We start from the raw sequence: 27192 nt of genomic DNA, 5'->3' as shown, positions 1-27192 counted from the left end.
AAATGTTATTCTTTTATTTATGTTAAATAAAAACATGAGAAAATCCTTTTTTAAAAAGGGACAGAATATTCCTTATGTCTCCAAACCAAGTCCATGAATGCAAATAAATGGTGAGTGCTTCTTCCTCTGAAGGCTCACAACACACTTTCATGTCATAATAACCTAAAGAGACAACACAGGTGCACGTCCTTCAGCTGCCACTTCAGGAAAGTCACATGCAATATTTGGGCAAGCGAGGAACAGAACACAGGCACAAGGATATTCTGGAAACACTTCCTGCTCTGGCAACAAACCCCAGTACTGAATATCTTTATGTTTTCTTTTTTGTGGTCCTGCTAAAATTTTAAGCCACACATACTACTGCACTTCAATGGTACAATTTTTCAAAATTCCAGAATTAATTGGTAGTACAGTTCAAGTAGCTGATGTGGCCAAATTTTATGTTTAAAAATTACATGTGAGAACTAACACTACTGCAAATTTTGTCAGTAGAAACGTGACCCCAAGGAACCACCATTTCCAAAACATAACCTGATACACATTTACAATGTACCTGCGAGGTTCTGAATTAACTTGTCATTTCTGATCTACGCTAAAGACTATGCTTGAATCTCTGAAAAAAATGCTAGATTCATGATTTCTATACCCATATACCCCTAAATCCATCACAAACCATATAGTCGGACTTAGCTTAACCGAAAATGACTCATCCGAACAGGTCATGGAAGGTTCACAGTTCTTCAACCTTAGTTCAGGTTGTAAAGAGCTTTTTCTATAACTGGAGTCAATAAGAAGAATTTCTCTGTTAGAGAAAGCACACATTTTCACCTTGGGCATACTGCCAAGATGATACTTTACTATAGAATTTATGGAGCTACAGTTTAGTAACTTGCAGGTTTTATTAAAATGAATGAAAGAAAGAAAAGCAAAGGATAACTTAATACAACCCCATATCTCAAAACTTTCTAGATTTTTTAGTGCAAGAAATGCTGTGTCACTGAAGCACTTGAGAATTATCATGAAATCCTAACAAAAAATGTAATCACCTCAGAAGTGGTAATAAAAAAGAGAAACAACCAGAGAGGCACACAGATTGTTTTTTTTTTTAAAGAATTTTTATACTATATTAAAAAAACCACAAAATAAAAAAGGGATCAGTCAACATATATCTTAGAAGTTCTTTCAAGAGTCTCTGTATCCAACAGCCATGCAGGTGGCTGCCGCCTTTTTCTCCTCTGCTCAGCTTGCAGCTCATTTAGGGATCACTGGAGATGACTTGCGCTCTAGTTCTTAAAATCAAACTTGCTCCGCCAAATCCAAGACCCTGAATTTATCCAAATTGTAGAAACATGCTTTTACCACCCGTCCACCAAAATACCTCCCATTCAGATCAACAACAGCTAAAAGGCAAACAAAAAGACAGTCAGTTAATACAGGTTTCTTATCAGACATTACAAGAACATGTTTTAATTACTTAAGAACAATTCAACTTTTTTATTCTTTATATTCAGCTGTACAACTTACCTTTAATTGCTGATTCAACCCTCTCAAATTCTAAAAATATTCGCACTGCTTCATCATCAGGGGCCCCAGGAATCTGGAAAAGAAATGAAAGTGGAATAGGTGAAGTTATCATCTGAGATATCACTGAAAGTGAGTTTTTTTCCTTAAATGATTTTTATCAGAGAAAGTATCCTAATTACCACCATATACAGACAAGTAGTAGTCAAATACCAAGGAAATAAGCATAATTTGTTAGTCATCAAAATCTGCTGACCGTCTGTTTACGACAGGCACTGTTTCAGGTGCCGGGAACACAGCTAAGCAGGGCAGTCTCTGACCTGGTCGAGGGCCCATGCCAGCTGCCACGTAAACAAGTAATTATGTGGTCAACAAACAGCAACATGAGAAGCACAAGTGAGAGCAGAAATTTAAGATAAAAAGATTCATACTCTGACTGCCTCTCATATTAGGTTAAATTCCTTTGTCGCGCTTTCTAAGCCCTGCATAACGTAGCCCCATTCCATCTACGTAAGCACGTCCCCTGCTAATCCCCCACACACCCAAACACTTCATTTCGCAGCCCTCCTCGGTCTGCTGGAAGCTGTGACCCTAATCTGAATACCCCTTTTCTTCTATCTAAATCCTACCCATTCATTTCAAAGCTCAGCTCACCTCAGATATCGTTCACAAAGCCTTCTCCAACTATTTTTTGTTGATTTAATCCTTTCCTCAGCTCCTGTACTTATAGTCAAAACTAGTGATATCCAGCAACTGAACAGTCTCTATTTTTACCAGTGTTTGAACATATCACTGAGAGGACAGAACATGTTTCCTGGATCCCAAATGCCCTCAACACAGTCCTGGGTATGTGAGAGGCACTCACTACACACTTGCCAAATGAGTGAAACCAAAGGCATGTCCAGTAACTAAACTACTAAGCAAACTACAAGCAAAGTCTCTGATCACCAAACTAGACCTCAATCATAAAATGAGAAATTTTCATTCTTCATCTAATAAAATTTGAAGTCCTTCTTGTCTTTATGTTCAAAGTTGTTATAACTGAGTAAGAGAAGTATGACTAACTAACATCTGTCACCTTCTGTAGTAAGACACTATGCTACTAACAGCAGACCGGGTCTCTATTTGTAGAAAATGTTTTGTAATCAGTCAATTACAACTTGGGGTATAAACATTAAAAGAAAGCCCTCTTACTTCAAATATCACACATTTTCCAACTTTGCCATATTTTTCACATTCTTCCTTGGTTTCAACTTCCAAGTCTTCATCTACCTCTCCTGCACCAACCATGTTCTATAAACAAAAATCAATAAATAAATTCAAGTACCAAGCATAATTCACAAATATATAAATGAGATGCATAAATAACTTTCATGATGGCAATGTTCTCAATCCCAAATGACACAATGAAAATTTTCATCCCTGTAGTACCCAAAAGTTAGTATTTCTTAAAAACAAACAAACAAAAATACATATTAAGCTTTGTAAAGAGTTACAAGATCATCTATGCAAGCATAGATGTAAACTAAGCTGAACTTTCAACAATTTCTAATATTTTAATTATTCACTGTAGTCAAATACTGTACTTAGCAAAGAAACATTAGTGAAAAAGGAATCTAAAATCAGTCTTATATGAAGTCCATCCAAAAGTATCATGTACAAAAGCATTATCTTCAGTTCTCTTCCACTGTAATGCTATCAGCGGGGTTGGAAGCACGCAGGGATAGGTCAGGATGCAGCGACACACAGAAACCAAGGTAGGCAAACAGGTTTCTTCCTCCTGCTTCTTACCCTTAGTAGGACCACTTTAGTAGGACACTTAAGTATCTCAGTTAATGGATTTGAATCTGACTTCTTGGATGCATCTGTAGGAAAACACATCACCAGACATAGACGTGTTAGAGCACTGAGTCCCAGTTACAATGAATAATTTAATTTCAAGAGCAATCCCCACTATTTATGTCCTAGAGTCATCTAAAGCATCTACGCAGTCTCTGAGCAAAAATGTAGTCTTATCTGTGATGAAAGCATCCACTTTGCTTTGGTATAGGGTTTTACCACAATCTCTGGAAGTTTTTGGTTTCCCCAATTACCTGTAATTTTTGCTTAGTTCACTTCCTACAAGATGGACAGAGCACAACAATCAAAACCCTTACAGATGAGAGTATTGGGTTGGCAGTGGCCGAAGGTCACTAGGCCAGAGTAACAGGCAGTTAATTAGCCAGCCACTGGCTGACTAATTTCAGATACTCCCACAAATCGGGGCGACTGTTGGTTTTTGGTTAGCCAGTCAGGCTGACTGGTTGCTTCCTGAAGCTGTACATTGACAGGGCTGCCAGAAAACTTTTCTTCTTTCTTTGGGAAAGGGAGTTCAGCTAAGCTGACTCAAAATGAACTCAAATCTCCTGCTTAAAATGCTAAGCTATGTTTGACTATTCCAATATGCCCTCAGTACAGAACAGATTGTAACTGAAAATAAAACACCAAGAAGGCATCATCAACAGACTGCAAAATAACATTAGATCTCACAGAGCAATCAATCTGTAAGAAAATTAGAAATCACACTTATAATGAAAGGGCAGAAAAAAGACAAAAGTAGAGAACGCTTCAGGACGGAGGAACAGCAGATATAATCCCTGCCATACTGTGGTAAACGGCTCTGTCTTTCATGCTATTAAAACATAACTGATTTTATCAATTTAACAGGGTTCTCTGCCTAACAGAAGCAGGGATGAAACTCTTTTCTCGAGTACTGTCCATCTTTTGCCAAAATCTCTCATCGTCTTTTTCTCCCGTGGCCTTCCTGTCTGCTCTGAAGACGTGAAGATGAGCCCCAGGCTTCTCGGTTTCCATGACAGAGAACTGGCAGGCCTCATCCCTGGAACCCTCTCAGCCTATTCAGGAGAGGCCAGTCACTCACTCGGGACTGCACTTGCCCCCCCGCCCCGCACACGAGCCTGCTGGGGGCCCACCTTTCTCTGTGGCGTCGCCCACGATGATCTTGCCGCCTCGCTTGCTCGTCTTCTCCACCGACAACGCCGTGCTCAGCCCCTGCTCGTGCTTCCCAAGACCCTGGCCTTCCCGGAAGCCGTACTTCTGCATGATTTTATGTGCGACTGTGCCCCTGGGAGGGGGAGAAAGAGAGAGATCCCAGCACTGGAAGTCATCAGCTGTAGCACAGACTGGACTTTATATCACAACAATCTCCTTCTGGAAAGAGAGGGGATAAATCCCACAGAAACCTCGATGAGGTGGCATGTAATGAACAACGGGCCATTAGATGGAAGCTCTGGGGATGTTTGGGATGAAAGAAATGTAAAAAGCTAACGCTGAAATTCTAGACATCCTGAGATTATCTGAGGTAAGAGAATCACTAGTCTCCCTAACGAAATTACCCCCGCACTCCTGCTAGAAAACACTAGACTTTTTGTGTGCTCCAGTATCTGCATTGTTATGTAGCTTATAACCACAGTTTATTTAAAAGTATGCCCATCAAAAAATAAGAATGGGGCCGGCCCCGTGGCTTAGCGGTTGGGTGCTTGTTCTCCGCTACTGGCAGCCCAGGTTCGGATCCCGGGCATGCACCGACGCCCCACTTCTCTGGTCATGCTGAGGCCACGTCCCACATACAGCAACTAGCAGGATGTGCAGCTATGACATACAACTGTCTACTGGGGCTTTGGGGAAAAAAAGGAGGAGGATTGGCAATAGATGTTAGCTCTGAGCCGGTCTTCCTCAGCAAAAAGAGGAGGATTAGCATAGATGTTAGCTCAGGGCTGATCTTCCTCACACACACAAAAAAAGTATGAAGTTCACATAATGAAGATGATTGCACTTTTTTAAACAGTAGAGCTTCCAATGACAGACTTTAAATGAAAGAACTATTAGAGGCTATCTATTTAATAGATGGGAAAATAAAGAAACTGAGGCCCAGATTAGCTGACTAGCTTAACGTTGACTAGAAGCAAAGCAAGACACATTTAGAAATTATTTCCACAGGTGGTATTGATGGAACTGAAATTGGAACCCAGAACTCTTTTTTTTTTTTTTTTGGTGAGGAAGACCCGCCCTGAGCTAACATCTATGGCCAACCCTCCTCTTTTTTTTTTTTTCCCTTTTTCTCCCCAAAGCCCCAGTAGATAGTTGTATGTCATAGTTGCACATCCTTCTAGTTGCTGTATGGGGGATGCCGCCTCAGCATGACCAGAGATGCGGTGCATTGGTGCTCGCCTGGGATCCGAACCCGGGCCGCCAGTAGCCGAGCACGCACACTTAACCACTAAGCCACCGGGCCAGCCCCTGGAACCCACAACTCTTGATTCTTAGCCCGCTGCTCTTTCTCTAATACCACGATAGCTTTCACACTGCACTCTGAGGTGCCTCACAGGCCTCAAGGGTGCCCCCAGCGACTGCTGCTACTTAGGGCTTGAACCACAAAACCCTGCTTCAACTAGAATTACACTTACATTATTTCATGTATGAAATTTCCTTAAAAATTTCATTTGAACAAATTTCATTTGAACTAGGGCTAAAAAGAAGAGATTGGGAACTGCTGAACTGTACATACTGCATCTTCCTTAGGCCTAAGTTAAAGATTTAGTTCCTGTTTAAAAGAGGATTCAGCAAAAAATCAATTTTTATCATTAGCAAGGGAGAAAAAAAAAAAAGCTTCATGTCTGTTCATCCTCCAGCATACATTCTAGGCAGCCCAATAAACCTCTCTGCAGTGATGGAAATGTCCTCTATTTGCACTGCCCAATATGGCAACTGTTAGCCTTGAGTGGTTCTTGAGCACTTGAGATGAAGACTAGTGTGACAGAAAAACTTCATTTTAATTGTGTTCATTTTAAATTAATTTAATAGTCCCCTGTGGCTAGTAGCTACCCTAGAGAAGAGCACAGGTGTAGGAGATGGATGCCCAGGCCAGAAACTCAAAACCCTCTTGCAAAACTCGAACCCCAGCCCCCCACTCCAACTCTGACTAGTCACCTCTCTGAGGGCTCTAAGAATCAAAGCAAATGCACACAGCCCAGGGCAGATCGTGGTGATTACTGCAGTCACAGGACACAGAACAGAGTCCCTAGTGCATGTCACTTCATCTGACAGCCCCTCACAGCATGAGAAGAATAGAATAAACAATATAAAACTCTTTAGCCGAAATGCATGCCAAATCCAGTGGCCATTAAAAAAAAATCCACAAGCCGCATCTGAAAGTCAACCTTAAAACTGATTTTTATATGCCAGCAAGCAAATTTCTAATTATTGTTAGAATGACTAAGAGTTTTTAGACCAAAGGTATAGAACCACGACCTTAAAGCAAATGGCTCATTTTATCAAGAAAAAAAAGATGCCATTCACCCTTTGGACTTAGAGTAAGTCAGCTCTAATTCACATGAGCTATTTTATTTGCAAATGTTATGAAAATAAATGTAAATAATTATCAGAAACTGTTCCTACCTAGAGAATGTAATGTTCAGCAACTAAATCATTCAAAATCTACATTAGAAGGCTTTGTGTTTTGTACGAAACCTCACTGTGTGTGCCATGCTGGAATACCCTCCATGTCACTCAAGCACTGAACACACCCAGTGCCCCCCTATAAACCCGAGAAGGCCCTCATTTTTAGACAAGCTGCATCTACTGAAAGGGCTGGCAACACTTCACACACTGAGTTCCGCCCTCCTCACACTTGGAACCATTACCCCATGTTGGCAAGGAAGGAGTTGCCAGGTCCAGTTGGAGATCTGGGTCTGTCTTGTTCCTCGTACACTGGGGGAGGGATAGCAGCTTTGGAAGACTGTGAGCGAGGTCTTGAATCCTCCTCATAAGGAAAATCTCGGGGCACTGTTGCACAAAAATAAAATAGGTTTAACAAAATACTACAAGAAAGGTCTGAACTGCACTTGTTTAAATCAGTTATCTTGAACTAACTGATTTTTGGTTTACCACAAGGAATGAGAAAAAAAATCAAACCAATTCTACAGTCTCTACATGAGTTTTTTTTAAATCACAGAGGTAGAACACCATTTTTCTGATGGTAGCTTTGCTCCTGCTGTTCGCATCTCCTCAAATGTCTTTTTCACATCTTACTGAAATGTTACTCACCCTTTGCAGTGCTCTTATAAATGACAACTGTTGTCTGAAGTCTGACTCTTTAAGATTTCCTGTACGCTCCAGGTAGCTCCGCCTGAACTCTCTCTATTCCCACAGCATCTTGTGTACCTGTCTTGAGACTCTAATTTACTACCTCATTAACCTAGCAGACATAAAGGTCTTTGAGGTTAGGGACCATAAACCAGAGCAGCGATTTCCAATCCTAGCTACACATCAGAATCAACAAGGAAGCTTTAAAAAGAGCCAGAAGCTTGGGCCCCACCCCTACAGACTGGTTTCAACTGGGTTTATGGTTTGTCAGGTGTTTTCCCACAAAAGGCATTTAAAAATATTTTTTGAATTGTCTTCTTTAAAAAGATAACATAAATAGTGCAATAGGTATAAAAAAGCACTAGAGATGATTATATTTTCTTGGGATAGTTTAGGTATGGTCCAACCCAGAGGACAGGAAAAGGATCTAGACGATACATCCAAGTCCAATTCCAGCCCACAAGTTCTAGAATAGATCACTGGGAGAAGAAACAGTGGGTGGGCATGTTTTGGCAATGTAGGTAAATGCACACATGAGCACTGAAATAGAAAACGATGGCAGAGAATGTAATCAAGGAAGGCACTGCCACCTTGTGGAAGCTCATGAATTTCACAGCCTCTAAACCAATGAGTACACAAATTGTAAACTGAGCTACTTGTTTTAACCTAACTCCACATACAAAATGTTGGAGGGGAAAAAAAATTACTTACAAAAAAAAAAAGCATCTCACTGTATAAAATCCAAGTCTCAGAGCTGGCATAAAAACTTCTCAAGTGAGAGGGGTGGACGAGAGCAGCCTCTCGGAGCCAGAGTCGGCCTCAGGGTTAGAGCCAGAGGAGGCGTTTTGGGCCATTTCCCTTTACACTCAGGAAACCTGGCTGATTCCAGCTACAATTTCCAACAACTGGGCTAAAGATGTGTATCAGAATAAAATACACGAGGAAGATACAAGGGGAAGAAACAGATACGTACACTCTTTGTCTTTCTCTACAAGAGAAGTGGGTGGTGCGATGGCAGCTCCGCCCATACCTGCAAAACATAAATTCCACTGATTAAAGGAGAGAAAACACTTCAGATGCCAGACTCAAGGACCGTGACATGTGCCATATGTCGTTATCACTCCCCCAACCCCACAGAGAGAAGAAAAAAGGAAAAGACCTGCTACTTCATCCCTTCTGAATCTAGGATTAAAAATGCAGAAAACTGGCAAAATCCAGATGGACAAAAGTATGTTTTTCAAAGCAGGCAATCATGAGCCCCAGAATATAGTCAATAAATGAATTTTAAGGTGAAAGAACACAACCCAGAGAACTAGCAGTTACTTAGTAAACAGTAACGTAGCTATTTACTGAGAGCATGTTCCCCACCAGGCACTTTCATATATGCTCTCTCATTTAGGCTTAATAAACCTCTGAAGGAGGTACTACTCTTTCCATTTCTCAGATGAGAGAATGATCAGAGGAGAGTTAATGGGCAGAGATAGAATAAAACCCAGCTCCCTGTGATGCTCAAGCTTTCTCCCACAATACAGCACACGCCTTTCCAGGGTGCAAACCACTGGAACTAAACACCTATTTGGAAATGTGGGTACTTCTGGTTCCTAAAGAATCTGTTTTGTGTTGTCACCATTCCTGCTCATGTTTCCTGGACAGAGAATTACGGACACAAATGAACCAAAACAGACTCCATCTGCTATGGGACAACCAGAAGGAGAACATGAGCAGAGAATATAAGGAATTTTTCATTACATACAGGCCCTAACATACGTATTATAACTTAATCACCAATGAAATAATCCAATAAACAAAATGTAAATTAAAAAAAACTGATTACAAAACCATGCTGTACCAGCATGAAACGTTTCACAAAAAAAAATTCCTCTAAAGCCAGTGTACACGTATCATGATTAACAGGCCTGGACTACACGAAATACTTCAGGAGAAATATGAACTTGAATAAAAATTTTCTTATATTTCTTTTGAAATACCTATTATCATTTTTCAACCTTGTCACTAAGACCTAAGCGATTATTGATTGATTCTGAAAAGATTAGCTCTAATGAGTTCAGCATAAAAAATTCAGGGCAATTACTGGAAATTTGCTACTCATCAGTTAAAATACGAACATCAATCTATTAACTGCAGTACACATAATGGATATAATGCCATTACTTCCCTAATATTAAATTGTGTAGCTCCTGCTGATGTTCAAGAAAAAAGTAAACGTCCTTAATATAGAAGGCACACCTCCTTATAAAAAGGACAGCCGATATGTAAGGTGGAAAAACAAGATCAACAAACATTCAACCTATATAATGCATTCTACAACAAGTTAAAAAAACCAAACATTTGGTGATGAATAACGGATATGAAATGTTTAATATAATGCCTAACACAGAGCACACTCAAATGTTAACTCTACTCCCCACAGCACCCAACAGCGCTCAGCATGTAGTTCAGTATTCTTTTTTTTTTGAGGTGTAACTGACATATATTAGTTTCAGGCATACAACATAATGATTCGATATTTATATACATTTCGAAATGATCACAATAAATCTAGTTAACACCTGTCACCATACAGTTACAAATTTTTTTTTCTTGTGATGAGGACTTTTAGGATCTACTCTCTTAACAACTTTCAAATATGCAATACAGTATTATTAACCGTAGTCATCATGCTGTACATTACATCCCCTGACATTTATTTTATAACTGGAAGTTTGTACCTTTTGACCCCTTTCACCCACTGGTCCCATCCCCCACCCACCACCTCTGGCAACCACCAATCTGTTCTCTGTACCTATGCTTTTTGTTGTTCATAGTAAGTACTCTATAAATGCATTTAATTCATATCTGCAATGAAAGATTAAGAATTCCAAATTATTACAGACTCGCTCCTTTCCAACTCAATCAGTTATTTTAAAGTTTAGATTAAACCCTGAAACAGCCTTGGCTGTACACTTGGAAAGACCAGGCCTGCCACACTGCTGGTCATAAAACAGAGTTCACGTTATGTGGAAATATACTCCAGCTTCATGATAACATTACTCTTAGGTCTCATGTTAAAGATGACCACGTTATAATGAGGTTTTCAGGTAAATGAAGATCTTGGATAAGATGAACCGTGGACCTGTATTATATAAAGCACTTAGTCTCTCTGTGCCTCAGCTTTCCACCCTTAACACGGGGATAATCACAGAGCCCACTCCGAGTTGTTGTGCGGTGTAAAGGAGATAATCTATGAAGGGGCTTAGAACAGTGTCTGGTATCTAGTAGACAAGTAGAAGATTTAAATTTCTCACTTAAATCTCAATCTGTCAACCAAACTGACCAACTAAATCAAGAAAATCCAGCAATCAAAACACGATGCAGGTAAAATAAGAAGCCTCCCATTCTCTTGAGAATAAGGACTGCTGAACTATCTAGAGATTGCTGAGAATTTAGCTCTAACACAATTACAATTCTGTTTGCAAAATTAGTAGCGATGGAAGGGGCCTTACAAAGTACCTCGTTTGAATTCGTCTCCCTGCTCTCCATGACACTGAAAGAAGCCAGCGTCTAGGGAAGGTAAGTGATTTTCGCAATTTCACGCATGTTAGTGGCAAACGTTTTGGAAACGAGTGCCTTGACTCTCCATTCAGTGCTTAACAGAAATGCAGCTGGATACAGAGAATAAGCCAACATGACTGTGCTGCAGGTAAAGAAAAGCGTGTGCACATATTTTAAGGTGTGCTCAAAGTATCCAATAAATAAATGTCAGAAGTGGTTGGGAAGCTCAAAGGAGAATATACGTGAAAACACAATGTAAATTAAAACTGCTATCCCAATGTGGATTGCTGGAATCCCAGAGAGAAAACTACCCAAATCAACGTCAACTGAACTATTTATCAAATTAAATCCAAAAAGCAAATAGTGGAATTACACCATATTTGAAACATAACATTTATGTTAAGGCCTTACTTCTTTTCCTCCTCTCTCGCTCATAATCTTCATCTTCGTCAGAATCTGGATCTGGTCGCCTTGAAAACCCACTAGCTTCATGTCTGTCTTTACGCCTCCTGTGATAACAAAGGAACCAAATGTTTATCACAGACAAACCAATTTAGAGATGTGAACCCAAGGACATCACCTTGACTTTATCTTGGCTAGAAAATATCCAAATCCTCCCTTTCACACTAAACTATTAATTTGGGGGAGATGGGGGAGCCTGTAAATAACTGGCTGAAGACTAAAGTAGCAAAAGTACAAGAAGCGAGAAAAATCTAGAAGATAAACTGTACAAATTTAATAAGTACATGAGTATAAGAAGCAAGAAAAAAGTTTCCTTGAAATTTACCTCTTTCAATTTTAAAGCATATCAACATAGGTGATAGTTTAATAAGTTTGATTTTCCAGAACATGCTTTCACTTCATGAAAGGATTCAATAAATAATGAAAAACAGTATATTAATATTTTATATAACTATTTAATAATTAACATTGAATATTTTAAAAAGAAGAAAATCAAATAAATCCTTGTTATCTATACTTTTAAAAACACAAATAAAAGATGAATATAAGTTCTAAAAAATTCTATCTGGCTCAAAAATAAAGTTAAGAATAACATTTTAATTATTTTAAATAGTTATGATTCTAGTATTATTCAACAACAGGTTTCTAAGTTACTTTTTCAACAACTCACCTAAAATGTATACTTTAAGTTTTCTGCATCTATACATGAAATTTGCTCCAGAGTTTTTCATGCTGGATGTGACAACTACAAATTCTTAAAAACAATCTGACTCCTCCTGATGACGGCTCAGATCAACCATGAAAACTAACTTCAGCCGTACAGACAGCACTAAAGTTCACTCATTAATATTCTAGTGAATATTTCAAACGTAAAATATCCCAAATCCAAAGAAGCCTTACTTTTCTCTCTCTTCTATTTCTTTTTGTCTTTCCAGCTCCCGCTGTCTCTGTCGTTCCTCTCTTTGGCGCTTCACGACTTTCTCATAATCATTAGGAAACATAGGATCATATTCATCAGCTAAGGGAATGAGCACTTCTCCTGCAGAAAATCCACTGGGAACAGGATCCTGAGGAAGGTAAAAATGCCAAAGTAAGTAACGTCTTCATGTCTTAGAATTTAATTTATACAATTAAGGTCAAAGAAAACGAGGGTTAGAAGGGGCCTTGAAGACCATCTACCCGCCTCCTTTGTTTTGTAGACGAGGGAACAAACGCCTAAGGAGGTTTCATGCCTTGACACGGCCACACATCTAGGTGGGCTGCAGCAACACCAGGACAAAGAATTCCACCTCTAGTTCAGTATTAATTCCATAAACACCCTATGGCATTTTCCTGGAATTCCTAAACAAGCTGCCACCACCTAAAATTTTAAGCAATAAATTTGACTATTTATAGTAAACACTGAATACTTCTGTTTTTATATATCTATGAAACCTTAAAAAACAAAACAACCTGTGAATAACACAATCATTCTTGCGGTCATTTAACAGAACAACTAGATTCTAATTATATAGAGACACGATACATTAAGAATTTTTAAAAAAGCAGAAAACATCCTCTTGGGCTTTTTGAAATTCTCTGGAATACACATCCCTTCCCAGGTAGGCTGCACGCCAGGCGCTGAGTCTGGCACAGGTGAATGTAATTCCCGTCACATCATCATTAATTTTTCTAAGATCAGCTTCAGATGACAACATTTTGCATTTCTCTTCCATACATTTAGAAACTGGGGCTACTCTTTGAGAGAAAAGAAGTAGCCAAAACAAAGAAATCAGAAGGAAAAAAAAAGAGCACAGCTGATTAGAAAACAGGTGATTAGAAATGGGGCTTCCCTCTAGCTGGGCAGTCTTGATCTCCACATGGTTCTGGTAAGCCCTGATCTACTGCCTGGTCTAACTTCCCTAAACCTCCATACATTCCTCCATTAGTGTCCTTAGCATAACTCTTCCTTATCATCTGTAAAAAGAAGATGCCTTAACTGGTCCCCACAGACACCTTGAACAGCACACGTTAGTACGAGGGCCCACTCTGCGCCTCTTTTGGGAGGTGCACTGCCCAACATTATCAAAGGCAGGATGGCTGTTTGTAAAATGTATTTTGTATCTGAACACAAAACTGATATGATAAACAGAGCTTATGTTCAATACCAATGGATCTAAATCTAACAACTCCTGTATTACACTGTTCAGTTTGATATACAGCATTATAAAACAAACAGCTCATCGTTTCCTTTTAACCAAAAATCAAGAAACACTATGATGTGATGAATAAAAGAAATCAAAATAACAACTATAATCACCTCTGAGGGCCCATCACTGAAAAATTTATACAAATCCATTTAACGTAGGGCTCCCAAAGGGTAGTTATGAACCTATATTCATATAAAAGACATGTTAAAAACACAAAGGCACATGAGCAAGATTTCCTTTCAGTTATTATTAAGACTGGAGAGAAACTAACAATGAGCTACTCAATATGTATACTATTATCACTAAGTTTCTAACTGAGAGAACAAATTGTCAGTATGAAGGTTAACTCTTTGTCCTTTCAAAATCTGAAAGCAAACGATGTTTACTGTATAAACCCTGCTAATAAGTTTAACAATGAGCCATGGTTCTCTAAATGCTATAAAGAGTAAAGCAGTTTGTTCAATTTAAAAAAATTAAAAGGTTAATCCCCCAATGCTGGGGAGGGCGGGTAAAATTAAAACACTCATATATTGTAGGTGACAGTGTGTACTGACAGCTCTGCTGGGAACAAGCTGGCACTACAACAAATTGTCCATAAAAATGACTGATCTCTTCATGCCATCTCCGGAAATCTATCCTAAGAAAATAATTTTAAACGCACAGAAAGCTCTCTGTAGAGATGTTCATTAGAGTGTTATTTATAATGACAACCTAAAAGCAGATTCTAGATAGTTCTAGCCTTAGGGAACACTTGGCAAATTACAATACATTCACTTGATGGGAAAACCATACAATTAAAAATTAGTTATGAAAACTATGTAACAAGAAGGAAAATGCTTATTGATTAAACTGGGGGGGCAATCTTATAGGTGCTACAGTCAATACACAGTAACAGAAGATGATGAACTAGTTTTTGATTAGATGTAGCGAGAAAAAATTAGGTAGGGAATTTGTGGGTAAAAAAATGTTAAATGACTAAGAATCCCCCCAAACACCTCCATCGTGGGGTGCCTTTCCTTCTTGACAGACTGTTAGCCTACAAGAGCAGCATCAGTTCCTCCAGCCGAGAAATTCTCCCAAGAGCTTCAGCTGCACCCTGCCTCAGATGAAAGCAAGGTGGGGGAGCAAGCGGATCCCAAGCCAGAGCAGTCAGAACACCGCGAGAACAGAGAAACTAAATAAAGGAGGGAGGGGGCATGCGGCTGGGACTGTCTCAGCTCTATTTGGGTCCTTTCCAATAGTTTGAAGGGGGTGTGGGAGTGGGAAGAGTACCTTGCTAATAAACAGTAGCAATAATAGCATATCTATCTATTATTAACCTTTTGGTCACTTTTCATCAAGCAATTTGTGTTCGTGGTGCTGTTTAAACTACAGCAGTCATATTATTTGAATGCCATTTGTGGAATGGTAAATGTATACCTAAAGAGTGGGTGTAGTTTTAACCATAGTTGATATTAAATTCATTTGTTTCTCATTTTGTATAGTTTTTTTTTTGTGTGTGAGGAAGATCAGCCCTGAGCTAACATCTGCCAATCCTCCTCTTTTTGCTGAAGAGGACTGGCCATGGGCTAAGATCCATGCCCATCTTCCTCCACTTTATATGGGACGCCGCCACAGCACGGCTTGCCAAAGTGGTGTCTCTGTGCGCACCTGGGATCCGAACAGGCAAATCCTGGGCCGCCGCAGCAGAGTGCGCGCACTTAATCACTTGCGCCACCGGGCCGGCCCCTCATTTTGTATAGTTTTAACTATGACTTTGGGTTATCCTTTTCCAGATCTTCCTCATCCTCACCACTCGGTTTACAGAGATGACCATGTCTGTTTCTTTGTCTTTAAGCTTACGTAAAATGACTGGGTTAGCGTGGTAGAACTGTGTGATTTTTTTAACCCCTTTCTCTATTTTAACCCACAGTAAAACAAGCAGCACTAATATTCTTTATGATTACAAAAATTAGAAACAACCCATATATCCAGCATTAAGTGAATTAAATAAACTACAGTACACCCATTCAAAGGGAATACAGTGAAGCTATTAAAATGATCATATAGTCCTATACTTTTTGACACAGATGGACAGTTGCAATATATTAAGTGAGAAAAGCAAGTTAGAGAACAGAAGGTGGAGGGAGCACAGAATGGAAAGATATTCCAAAATATTAAGTTTTTGACGTCTGGAGGGTAGAATTGAAGTCATTTGTTTTTCTTTCTGCGGAGCTCCAGTTTCTGATTTTTCTATAATGAACTATTTTATTTTCAACAGATAAATATTTTAAACTTGATAAAAATGAAAGTAAAAATTAAGTTGAAAATGATACTGACTAAACTGCAAAGGTCTACTGAGGACACTGTGTGCTGAGAGTGACACATGCGTACAATATAGCGGCAGCCAGCAGGAAGGCCTGTCGCGGGCAGGTGGGGCTTACCTTCAGGCCAGCCGCTACGTGTGGCGGCGTGTCCACGATCTGCCGGTCATCTGAAGAGCCGCCTCGCTTTAGGTCGATTACTGGGGCTAGGACTGTACTCTGTTTTGTCCTCTGGCTCTAAAATCAGTGAAAGACAAAAAAGTGTACTGAAGCTTCAAGTTAAAATTCACGTATTTGTAACAAAGCTTTTTTTTGGTCTCTGTAACAAATCTGTATCTTTCAGATATGAGAAAATCATAACCTTAAAACAATAGCCTTTTAGTTTAATTATTACTATAACACACTAGTTTCACTTTTGTTTTTTTTTTTTTGCTGAGGAAGATTGCCCCTGAGCTAACATCCATGCCCATCTTCCTCCACTTTATATGGGACGCCGCCACAGCATGGCTTGACAAGCAGTGTGTCAGTGCGCGCCCGGGATGTGAACCTGTGAACCCCAGGCCACCACAGTGGAGTGCACACACTTAACTGCTTGCACCACCGGGCTGGCCCCAACACACTAGTTTCTTTAGCCTGTTTTTTTTTTCACAACACAAATTTCCTCCATTTTTGTAAAAGGTTTACAGTTAACTTGATCACTTTTATTTAAATTTGCGTGTGCAATAATACATGAAAGAAACTCTACACTGACTTTTCCCTTTGACCACAGGAGGGCAAATCTGTAACAGCACCTTACACTGTGACTACTGTGGACCCTTCTCAGGAATGGGCATGTTTTTCTATCTTGGACAAAAGATACTTGTGGATTAGGGTTGTTTTCCTCCTAGTAGGATAGAAAATCCTGCCCTACTTCTTTTATTATGAACCTACAGAAAAAAATTTTTAAAAGAGAACAATGACCATTCATATACCATCAACCCCTGCTAACATTTTATCATATCTGGTTTACCCTACAACTATGTTTTGTGCTGAACCATTTGAAAGAAAGTCGGAGACACCACAATACTTTACTCTTAATCTCCTAAAATTATGACATTCTCTTACCATAACCACAATACTATTACCACATCTAATAAATCAATAATTCCTTGTGTCATTTCCTATCCAATCATACTGAGATTTTCCAAAGTGTCCCCGCACATCTTTTCAATAGCTAATTTTATTTTGAACCAGGATCCCACCAAAGTGCACAATGCATTTGGTTTACATCTCTTGATTTACAACAGTCCCCTCTTCCTGCTGTCGTGTCATCGTCAACACCACCACAGCATCAGCAGCATCATCTTTGTCTCCTTCTTTTTTTTTTTTTGGTGAGGAAGATCAGCCCTGAGCTAACATCTGTCGCCAATCCTCCTCTTTTTGCTGAGGAAGACTGGCCTCGGGCTAACATCTGTGCCCATCTTCCTCTACTTTATACGTGCGTGGGACACCTGCCACAGCGTGGCTTGATATGGGGTGCGTAGGCCTGCGCCCGGGATTGGAACCCGTGAACCCTGGGCTGCCAAGGTGGAGTGTGCCAACTTAACCACCAGTGGGCGGGTCCCACCTTCTCTTTTTCCCTCTGACACCGTCTTTTAAAATGCTGCACATTCTAGATCTGTCTGATAACATGCTGCTGGTCTAATTTCACTCATTCCCCTATGTCCTGAAATTCCTAAAAACTGAGTTAAATCTTGATTAGATCAGGGCAGTGCTTTTTAGCGAGAATACTTCAGAGGTGAGGCAGTGTGCTTCATCTTGCATCACCCCAGCAGGCCCACAAGGCCAGGCTTCTGTTAGCAACGTTAAGCGTGATCAGATGGGTATGGTGACCATTTGATTTTCTAGTCATAAAGGTCTAATTTCCTCCCTTTGCAATTTAAAGTGTTATATATTTTCACTGTTATTACTACAAAAGGCTTTAATGTATTTGGATACGTGAAAAGATGATAAGCATAAATCAGACTGAAGCAGATACTGAAGAGGATATCTAAGAGTCCAGATTTTACACAAAAACATAATTCCTCTGTATATCGCTAGTATATTTTGACTGCTGCTTTTCAATTAATTATCTTCTGTTGAAATAAGATTGCCCACTAATTATGTCCACTTAAAGTCTAACTGAGTTTATGTTATAATGTATGAGAATTGCGGGGCCGGCCCGGTGGCGCAAGTGGTTAAGTGGGCGCGCTCCGCTGCGGCAGCCGGGGGTTTGCCGGTTCGGATCCCGGGCGCGCACTGACGCACTGCTTGGCAAGCCATGCTGTGGCGGTGTCCCATATAAAGTGGAGGAAGATGGGCACAGATGTTAGCCCAGGGCCAATCTTCCTCAGCAAAAAAAAAAAAAAAAAAGGAGGATTGGCAGATGTTAGCACAGGGCTGATCTCCTCACAAAAAAAAAAAATTTGAGAATTGCTCCTTGGAGCCAGTCATTATACAAAACAGAAGATCAGGACTTCAAGAATAAGATACGTGAAATGGTATCAGCATTGCAATATAAACTCTTATTTATACACTTTCTGTGCAAAGCAAAAGTTACACAAAACTTACAAAGATTTAAAAAATGAAAACAATTTAGAAAAAATTAAAAGGAAAAACAAGACTTGTTTTGCTAATCTTCCTTCCATGCAGGGTGAAAGCTTGTTTTAAAAAGACAAGACAAAATTCTGTCTCTTTAAAAAGAAATACTGAGATAAAAAAATTTAAATCAGGGGATGATGCATCTGAAAAAGACAGAGTCTAATCAATAGAACTGACAAAAAAAATTTAAATTTTAAGACAACGTTTCTTTACCTATGGGTACCCTAATTCTAAAAACTTTTTACAATACTGTGTAATCAAATGTAAGCACTTCAGTTAAAGTATCCATTGATGATGTAGTAAAGGAAAAGAAAAATAATTTCAACTTTAAAAACTGTGTTTTATAGAAAATTTCAAACACAAAAGAGAACAGATTATTCTTAAGTCTTAAAAGGTAAGACTCTTAAGAGAATTCTTAAGTATTGCCCACTCCAACAACTATCAACTCACGGCCTATTTTGCTTCATGTATATTCCTACCTCCCCTGCCCCAGACTGGATTATTTTAAAATAAACCCCAGACTATATCATTTTACCAGTAAATATTTCAATATGTATCTCTATAAAGCAGTTTTTCTCAACTTTCTTCATTATTGCCTCCCCCCTCAAAGAACCCTTTAATACATTTTTCCCCACCAATGAAATTTTAATACCACAGATCCACTATGTATCTGTTTATGTATTTTATGTATATCTGTGCTCTATAAGTAAAAAAAAGCAAGATTTTTTTTCACCCCCTTAGGACCAATATTCACCCCATTTGGGGGGATACAGCCTCCACTGGGGATGCAGGCTCTAAAACATAAGGGCCTTAAAACAATAAGCAAACCATAAAGCATACCACTCTCATCCCTGAAAGTATTTGACAGTAACACTTTAATAGCAAATATCCAGTGGACAACTATGTTTTTAACATTTTACACGTTGAATAATTTCAAGGATGTTGCCAATGCCCAACATGTATGCAACAGGAACAAAAACAATTATCCCCAGACTATATACACCTGACACACTCACAACCAATCTGAGCCTTCAGTAATACACGTACATTCGTATAGCTTAATAATCACCATGGAGCTTCGCTCCTCACAGTACTGCTTCCAAACCACCTACAAAAAATAGCAGGAATGCTACCTCTCAGGGCCCCAACTCAGAACCAGGATTTACCAGAATATCAGGAATATGGCTCCTGAAGCAGCATTTTAACCAAATTCTCAGTCAGTCTTAGACTGACTAATGAAGTTTGAAAACCCGCATCATTGCTGGAGACAGAGTACTGCTTTTTTTCATTCCAATTCCCTGAAATGGTTCTATTCCCAGGAGTCAGGAGAAGCAAAATGACCCGAAACTCCTTATTCCTCTCTACCCAGAGCCTATCTCCCTATAAATGTTTAACCCTACATATTCCGCAAAAAGGCAGAAGAGCAAGCTAAAACCAAATTACTCTTCATCCTGAGGAGGAAGCTGCACTGTAGACCTCTGCTGTCTCTGTGGGCTTATCTCACCTTCGCCTGAGTGAGAGCTGCCTTCTTCACCTGAAGCTGAGACTGCAGAAGTTTGAAGTTTTTGGACCAGCCTTCGGTTTTTGAGTCACTGGTCTCCACTCCCAGGTCATCGTACAGGGACATCTTTTCAGTTTAATGCTGAAAGGCAAAAGGGGTGAGCTTTAAAGAATGCAAAATATAGTAAAGATTTAAAATCTTTCCATGTTAAAATAGCTCAGTATCATGGAATTTTAGAGGTAAAAGGTGTCTGAAGAGACCACCTGGTCCAGGAACCTTCAGCGACAGAAGCCGAGACACCTGGTATCACCAGTCAAGTGCCCCTTCCAATACACAAAGCTACGCCCATGTACTGCTGTTAAAATAAATGTCTAGAATAAATTTTCTTATCTGTAAGATCATGTGGTCAAGTCATTCTGAGTGAAATCATTCTGCTCTATAGCATATAACGAGGTAAGATGGAAATGCTCAGGGCATTATTAATTACATATATTTAATTTATTAAAAATTCCACTTTGTCTCAATAGCAAAAAGAAGCCTTACAAAAACACCAATTACCAGATTGATTTATCACAATGAGCTACCCTTTTTTGAGGGCTACCCATTTATAAAGAAAAAATTTAAGTATACACCTAGAAATAAGGGGAAAAAAAACCCAGAAATGATCTCACAGAAGCTATATTTTCACAAATTATGATTGCTTGTTGAGGGGAGAGTAAAGGGTTAGATCTTAAATACCCTGACTTCCTCATATCCCACCAAGTAGAAATTTGTTATCTTTAATGACATTGATTACAAAGAGATAACCAACAATCTACATGTGAATGATCAATACATAATATCCCTGCGGAAGAGAGGACTACAAGACAACAACAATAGTGAACACTTATTAAGCCTTATCAGGCCAGCGTGGTGGTAAAGGCAGTGTCTGCTGTAGGAGCCTACCATTAAGGCCTGGCTACCATAAAGGCCCAGTGTGGTACAGATGGGGAACTGGCACTTTAGGAGATAACTGCCCAAGGGCACAGTGGGAAGACCCATTGCAAATCCAGTCAGGAGAACTCCACAGTCCTTGCTAGTAAATCCCTACTGCCACCTTTAAAAACATTCTGAAACCCACATGGCCCACTTCTCAAAATAAGCAATCAATCGCTTTCCCACAGACGGAAAAAGAAAAAAATGCTGAAATTCCTAAATTGCAAATAAATGCTTAGCAGAGGTAGTCTCTGACTTACAGACGTATTCCAAAAGCCTGTCAGTTCCCAGGTCCAGACAGCATTTTGCCATAGAAACCGTGTTATACAAATCCTGTTTCCCCTGTGTCTGTGTCTCAGGAAGAAGTGATTTAGACGAGAAGGAAAATATTTAATTCCCCCCCAGGTTACATCTGACTCAGAGCAAACATTTTTCTGGTGTATGCTTGCTTCTCCACCCTTGCATGACTGGAACCCTAAGATCCTGCCGCCCAACACCGTGGCTGACCTTCCTTCCACTGTGCATGGGGTGGGGGCGACAAGGCTGGTACCAACGTTACTCCCCTAGAACAGATGTTCTGGTTTTGAGCAGAGTAGCTCTCCGCCTGGAAGTCAGCGCCCCACTAAGCTGTCACTGCTTTTCATAGTTTTTTCCATTCCTTAATATTTGAACCCTCAGATTACCTAAAAGCTCTCCATTTTGATTTCTAATGAAAAGCCCCCAAGGAAGCACAGAAGCAGGGTGAATAAAAGCAGAGCCCAGGGTCCTGGTGACTTACGGAGCTCATGATTTACTGAAAAATCGAGGGATGCCTACATGTTCTCCTCCTCATCACGGCTTCTGCGACAACACACCAGCTCAGCTGATGGCAGCTCAGACAGTTTCCTAGAGAGCACATCCAACAGAGAAGTGCCCACTGCCCTCACTGCCAGACAAAGTGAACGTTTTATTCAGGAACTTGGCATCGCAGTGTCAAGTTAAGCTTGAGTCACTGAGGCTAAATGAGCAAAAAGTAGCACGCTCCATTTCTTAACTAAGTACAGCTGAAATGCGACCACGTCTTCAAAGTTTTGTACGGAATCCCGCTGGGTTCCGCTTCAGAACCTATTTTAATCCACGCTCTTGTAAACTCCGTGAAAACCTAGAGCCAGTTTGTTGAGTTCTTTGCTCTCTCCCAGACTATCAATGACTGACCCAGCGCTGACTAGAAGTCAGGCCAACTGCACAGTTAACACTCGATTTGCAAACCCCTCCCAATCCATCTTTTCAGAAATTTCTGGCCAACAATAACTTTGGCTAAAAGGAAGACCGCTGCACCAAAGAGCTCCAGAGGCTTTCCTGTACTTTTCTCCCAGGCTGCCTGGTATTCAAAACTGATTGTTCTTATCTAGACATATCCTTAAACTTTAAATTTAATTTGAAAATCTCAAACAGAGCAATGGCAAAGAAAAACAATGCTGAATGTCCAGATTATTGTGGTTCCCAAAAAAAAAACCTACTTCAGAAATGACTGTGCATCTTTCACCTAACCTAGTTTAATTTTTTGAGCCCTCTTCATTCAACTGGTCACCAAACCGAAGCCTAGGAAATTACAGGTTCATTTGTTCTCCCTCTTTACTCTTATAAAGGCATGAGAAGACTCACACATTCTGGGAAACAAACAAACAAAGCTTTCTGGGAAATTATAAACAAAGATAAGTCATCAAAGCTTGCTTACAATCCAAACTCCACTTTATTTCTCCCAATAGCTCTTCATAAGAAACTTGAGAATTTCATCAAAAAAGATATTTACCAGCATGTTAGTGCCAACGGAACTAAGGTAACCAAATGCCCACTAAACTACAAAGGGAAAAGATTAGTTTATTCATTTTTGCACCTCCAATTTCTGGCACAGAGTAGGCACTTAATAAACAACTGCTGAAATATTAATAATTCAATAAGATCTATTTAGCCCCATAAATCAGCAGTGAAACTACACAATGCCCACAGGTTCCAACAGAAAGTTAAAGGGTAGGCAACAGGTTCTGGAGACAGATGGTAGAATGGCCGCACAATGTGAATGTGCTTAATGCCACGGTACTATACACCTAAAAATGGTTAAAATGGCAAACGTTACGTTATGTATAATTTACTACAATAAAAAAAATAGGTAAGAGGGAGGGGAGAACCACTGCTGGGGAGGGGGTGTGAGGTAACAGGTTGCTGTTTAATTAACACTAGTAGATCTCTCTACCCAGAAGAGGAAACTCGGACAGAAATATTTCCCCAAATTTCAGAGCTAAAAAAATTAAGCAGTACAGAGTTCTGCCTCCAACAGAGTTCTTTCACCTAAGAATTCAATATTTAACAAAGATTTCAGCGCTGAATTAATGAAGTTTCATGAGACCATACTTCCTCTGATTCCATTTCATTTCTAGATTGAAGATGGTTTGCTGACAATTCCATTTGCTTTACCTTGCTCTGCAAGCTTGGGAAATCATTATGCAGCAAAATCTTATGTTTAGTTAAAGTTCCTGTTTCTGTTCTCAAAATCTTCAAAAACACACTTCAAATATTAGAAACTGATGTTACCTTATCAGCATCTGCTAGTTTTCAGTAATGCAGAACTTATAAACCAGATCTCTGCATCACAGTAAATGCAGACGAGCTTTCTTCACTTTTCTTGTTTTCACCGAACTTCAAATTCACAGAACTGTATTAATCAGAGCAACAACACACTCGTTATCCATCCATGCATGTATGGCCTGCTTTTAATTATCTGCTACAATGCTACAAGCACCAGTGAATTTGCCACCCAAACAAGAGACAGGATCTGGGCAAGAAACCACACTGACCCCATATGGCCCCCCATCCCGTTCAAGTGATTTCCCTGCCCAGGGGTGAGCAGCAACCTGAACCCCATTCTCACGAATGCTTGCTTTCCTCCTTTCATACAATTTCATTTACATAGCTTTATTGCATCTATTCTTTGAAAGGCGTGTATATATCTTTTAGCCGTTTTAAGCACTTATAAATACACCATAATTGATTCATTCATTCTCCCCACTGCAACCACTGAAATGTAACAAGGGCATTGACAAGACTCTGCCAGGACCTGAACTGAACCTAATTAATGCTGGGATGTCACTTAGATGATCTAACACATTTATTTCACGAAGTCTGGAGCCAGGTAATAAAAAGTAGCACTTTCTAACATTTGGATATACTTTAAGAGGCCAGGATCGAACACAAATACAAACAGCTGGTTTTCATAATTTCTTTAAAATACCTGCTCACTACTTACTTTTTTATGGTAACACTACCCTTTGATCAACACATCTTTCATATATGCTCCATTTTTTTTCTTAAGAAGAAACACAGTAAACATGGTCCTGCCAGAAGAATGATGACTTTCCAAGATTCTACCTAAGCTGGCAGAGTATTTTTTTAAACACATGCAACTGGCAGAAAAAGAACATGGAACAAGTCTTCTCAGAAGCACCCCACCTACTCATCTCTCAAGAGCATCTCTGAAGCCTTTGGTGACTACCACCCCCACATAAAACTATGCCCCATTTGTTTCCCCTGAACACACTCGGATCAGAGCAACCTTCACATGTTATGCTGCCTATGGCTGACACGTCTGTCTCTTACTACATGATAAGCTCCTTAAAGCCAAGGGCTGTTTTTGTCTTATTGTTGTATCTCTAGCTCAGCATCATGCTCGGAACATTGCAAGCACTTGATATTTTCTAAACTTATCAGTGATCGGATGGAAAATGTTAATGCACCTCCTTAAATCACATTATTATAAAACAATAAGATATCCAGATCTGTCTTTTAGGGACATAAGTTATGGTAAGTGGGATTTAATAAGTATGGTAAACATTAAATTGTATACTATAAATAACAGAAGAAAAACTACTACCACCACACAACTAATAATGAGTCGAGGTCTGATTTCTCAGCACCTAAACAGCAGGCTTGGTAAGAGCAGAGCTTTTTACCACTAAAATGATAATTCATGTATCATAAAGCGAAAATGAAGCCTCAAGAATATGGGAAGTATATGCAGACACAAAGGAGCAGGAAGGGAACCATGAGGGTCAATGCACGTTGATGTTCACCAAAAATACAGGTAATAAGAGGCATCTGCCTCATATATAAGATTTATAATGACTTTTGAAGGAATTAAAACATCTTTCCCCCAAAACCCTGACACCCTTGTCACAGTTTAGCATTTCCACCCATTCTCATAGATTCTATGATTACCAAAATACCTTAGGCTGGAGTGTATTGCAGACAAAGTCCACAAGAGTCACCTGTAATCGAGGTGTGTAACAGAACGTCCTTCACTATTGACTACTAGGAAAGACTTGAGAGATTACCAGCCCTGGATCATCTGTTCTCTGAAGGTAATTTAAAACAAACCAGGTAAAAAGAAATCCACTTTATAAAGTTACATTTGGGAACGCACAACAACTCTCCCCAAATTCTTATTTTCCATAAAGGCTATTTTTAGTTATCACAGTACTCCACAATCAGAATAGCTCTGCCCTGATAACACTTCTATTACACCCTGTTATCTTTTTCTCTGTTTCACAATCTACTCTATTCTAAACTGTACAGCATGCAGCACATTTCTTAATAAAATTCTAAAAATAAAACACCCTCGGTTTAAGTTACTAATATATTATCCCATAGTCCCTAAATATCCTTATTATAGTCAAAACGTCTGCTGTCTTTACCCCCTAAAAATGTGGAAACTCAGTTGCATCCTTTAAACACTCCACTTGTTGCCAGGAGGCACAGTCCCCATCTACCTGAGTACATGCAGCATCTTGCCCTTACCCAGAATATCCTATTTTCCATTCCTATGCTGGGTTCTACCAGTAAGTACCTTCAACGGTTCTCCTTTACTGACTTCTCAAAGAACTTTCTTGATCTGACCCGACTACCCCTCCTCACACCTCTCTCTGCCTTACCCGCAGTTTCCAGGATGCACTACAGTGCTTCTCTTCTGCTGCCTTGACACTTATCTCCCCTGCCCTGCAGGGAACCTTTTCCCCATCCTGCACATCTAACAAAACACCTCCAAAACTCAGTTATAAGCATCACCCCCTCTTGGAAGCCTTTCCAGACTCCACTCTAGTCCCTTAGATCAAGGATTTCTATGCTTGTGTCCCTAGAGACTAAACTTCGAGAGCAAGGACAGAATCTTATTTCTCTTGCATCCGCTGTCCATAACATATGATCTGGGCAAGAGGAGATGCTCAAAAAATGCTCGATGACTGGACATGAGAGCTAAACCCCGCTCTAGAAGGACAAGGACCGAAGTAACGCCGGAGTCGTGTCTCCCTGCAGGTAAACCCCGACTCGGAGAGCTGTCAACCTCTGGAGGCCCCGTTCTGCAGCCGGGGAAGGAAGTGGCTTCTTCCCTCCCCACTCCCCGGGCCCCGGAGGGGAGCAGACGTGCTGGGCCACAAGTAATACGGGCCTGGCTACCGTAGGGACCGAGCAACTACTTCACAACGGCACCAACAGAAGGGAGGAGAAAACGTCCTCGGGTCCAAAACGGACGGAAACAGACGGACGGGAAGGGAAAAATAGGAAGGAGAGAGGAAGAGGGAGAGGGAGAGGGCCTGGGGACCCGAGGCAAATAGACAAGAGCGGCGGCGGGGCGCGAAGAGAAACGCGAAGGGTCGGCCGGGGCCTGGCTGAAGGCCGAGGGCGCCAGCGGCCGGCACCTCCCGCCCCCTCGCGGCGCGGCCTAAAGCCTCGGCCTCGCGTCCAGCGCCGCCCGGGGAGGCGCGCGCCCCGGCGCCCCGCCAGGCCGCCCGCCCCGGCGCCACTTACCCGGGCCGCCCGGCCGACTCTCCCCATGGGCCGTGGCGGCACACCGGGGCCGAGGCGCCGCGCAGGGGGCGGGCTGGGCGCCCTCGGAGTG

At 40.4% G+C, this 27192-nt stretch overlaps 1 protein-coding gene across 2 annotated transcripts; it reads right to left on the bottom strand.

The window, feature by feature from the left end:
• RBM17 (RNA binding motif protein 17) lies at positions 1-27192 on the bottom strand. Of its 2 annotated transcripts, none has more exons than XM_058532374.1 (12): positions 27102-27192; positions 20295-20432; positions 16292-16408; positions 12580-12746; positions 11629-11726; positions 8639-8695; positions 7224-7365; positions 4494-4645; positions 3313-3386; positions 2716-2814; positions 1525-1597; positions 1-1400 (listed from the first exon to the last, which is right to left on the bottom strand). In XM_058532374.1, exons 2-12 carry the CDS (start codon positions 20415-20417, stop codon positions 1297-1299), a joined length of 1206 nt encoding a protein of 401 aa, XP_058388357.1. In that variant the 5' UTR covers positions 20418-20432; positions 27102-27192; the 3' UTR covers positions 1-1296. The 2 variants fall into 2 exon arrangements, with proteins under 2 accessions (XP_058388357.1, XP_058388358.1); XM_058532375.1 differs by lacking the exon at positions 27102-27192 and adding an exon at positions 23838-23941.

The sequence above is a fragment of the Diceros bicornis genome, chromosome 36 (genome assembly GCF_020826845.1).
Source record: "Diceros bicornis minor isolate mBicDic1 chromosome 36, mDicBic1.mat.cur, whole genome shotgun sequence".
In the NCBI taxonomy this organism is placed as follows: Eukaryota; Metazoa; Chordata; class Mammalia; order Perissodactyla; family Rhinocerotidae; genus Diceros; species Diceros bicornis.
Note: the sequence above shows the minus strand (reverse complement) of the source record. Positions and strands in the feature narration are given on the sequence as shown.

Coding starts and splice junctions, on each gene's coding strand:
- RBM17 (XM_058532374.1), bottom strand. CDS start 20,417: ATGTCCCTGTACGATGACCTGGGAGTGGAGACCAGTGACTCAAAAACC. Junction 3,387..4,493: donor GGGCGACGCCACAGAGAAAG/GTGGGCCCCCAG, acceptor GTTTTCCTACAG/ATGCATCCAAGAAGTCAGAT. Junction 1,401..1,524: donor GGTTGAATCAGCAATTAAAG/GTAAGTTGTACA, acceptor TTTGCCTTTTAG/CTGTTGTTGATCTGAATGGG.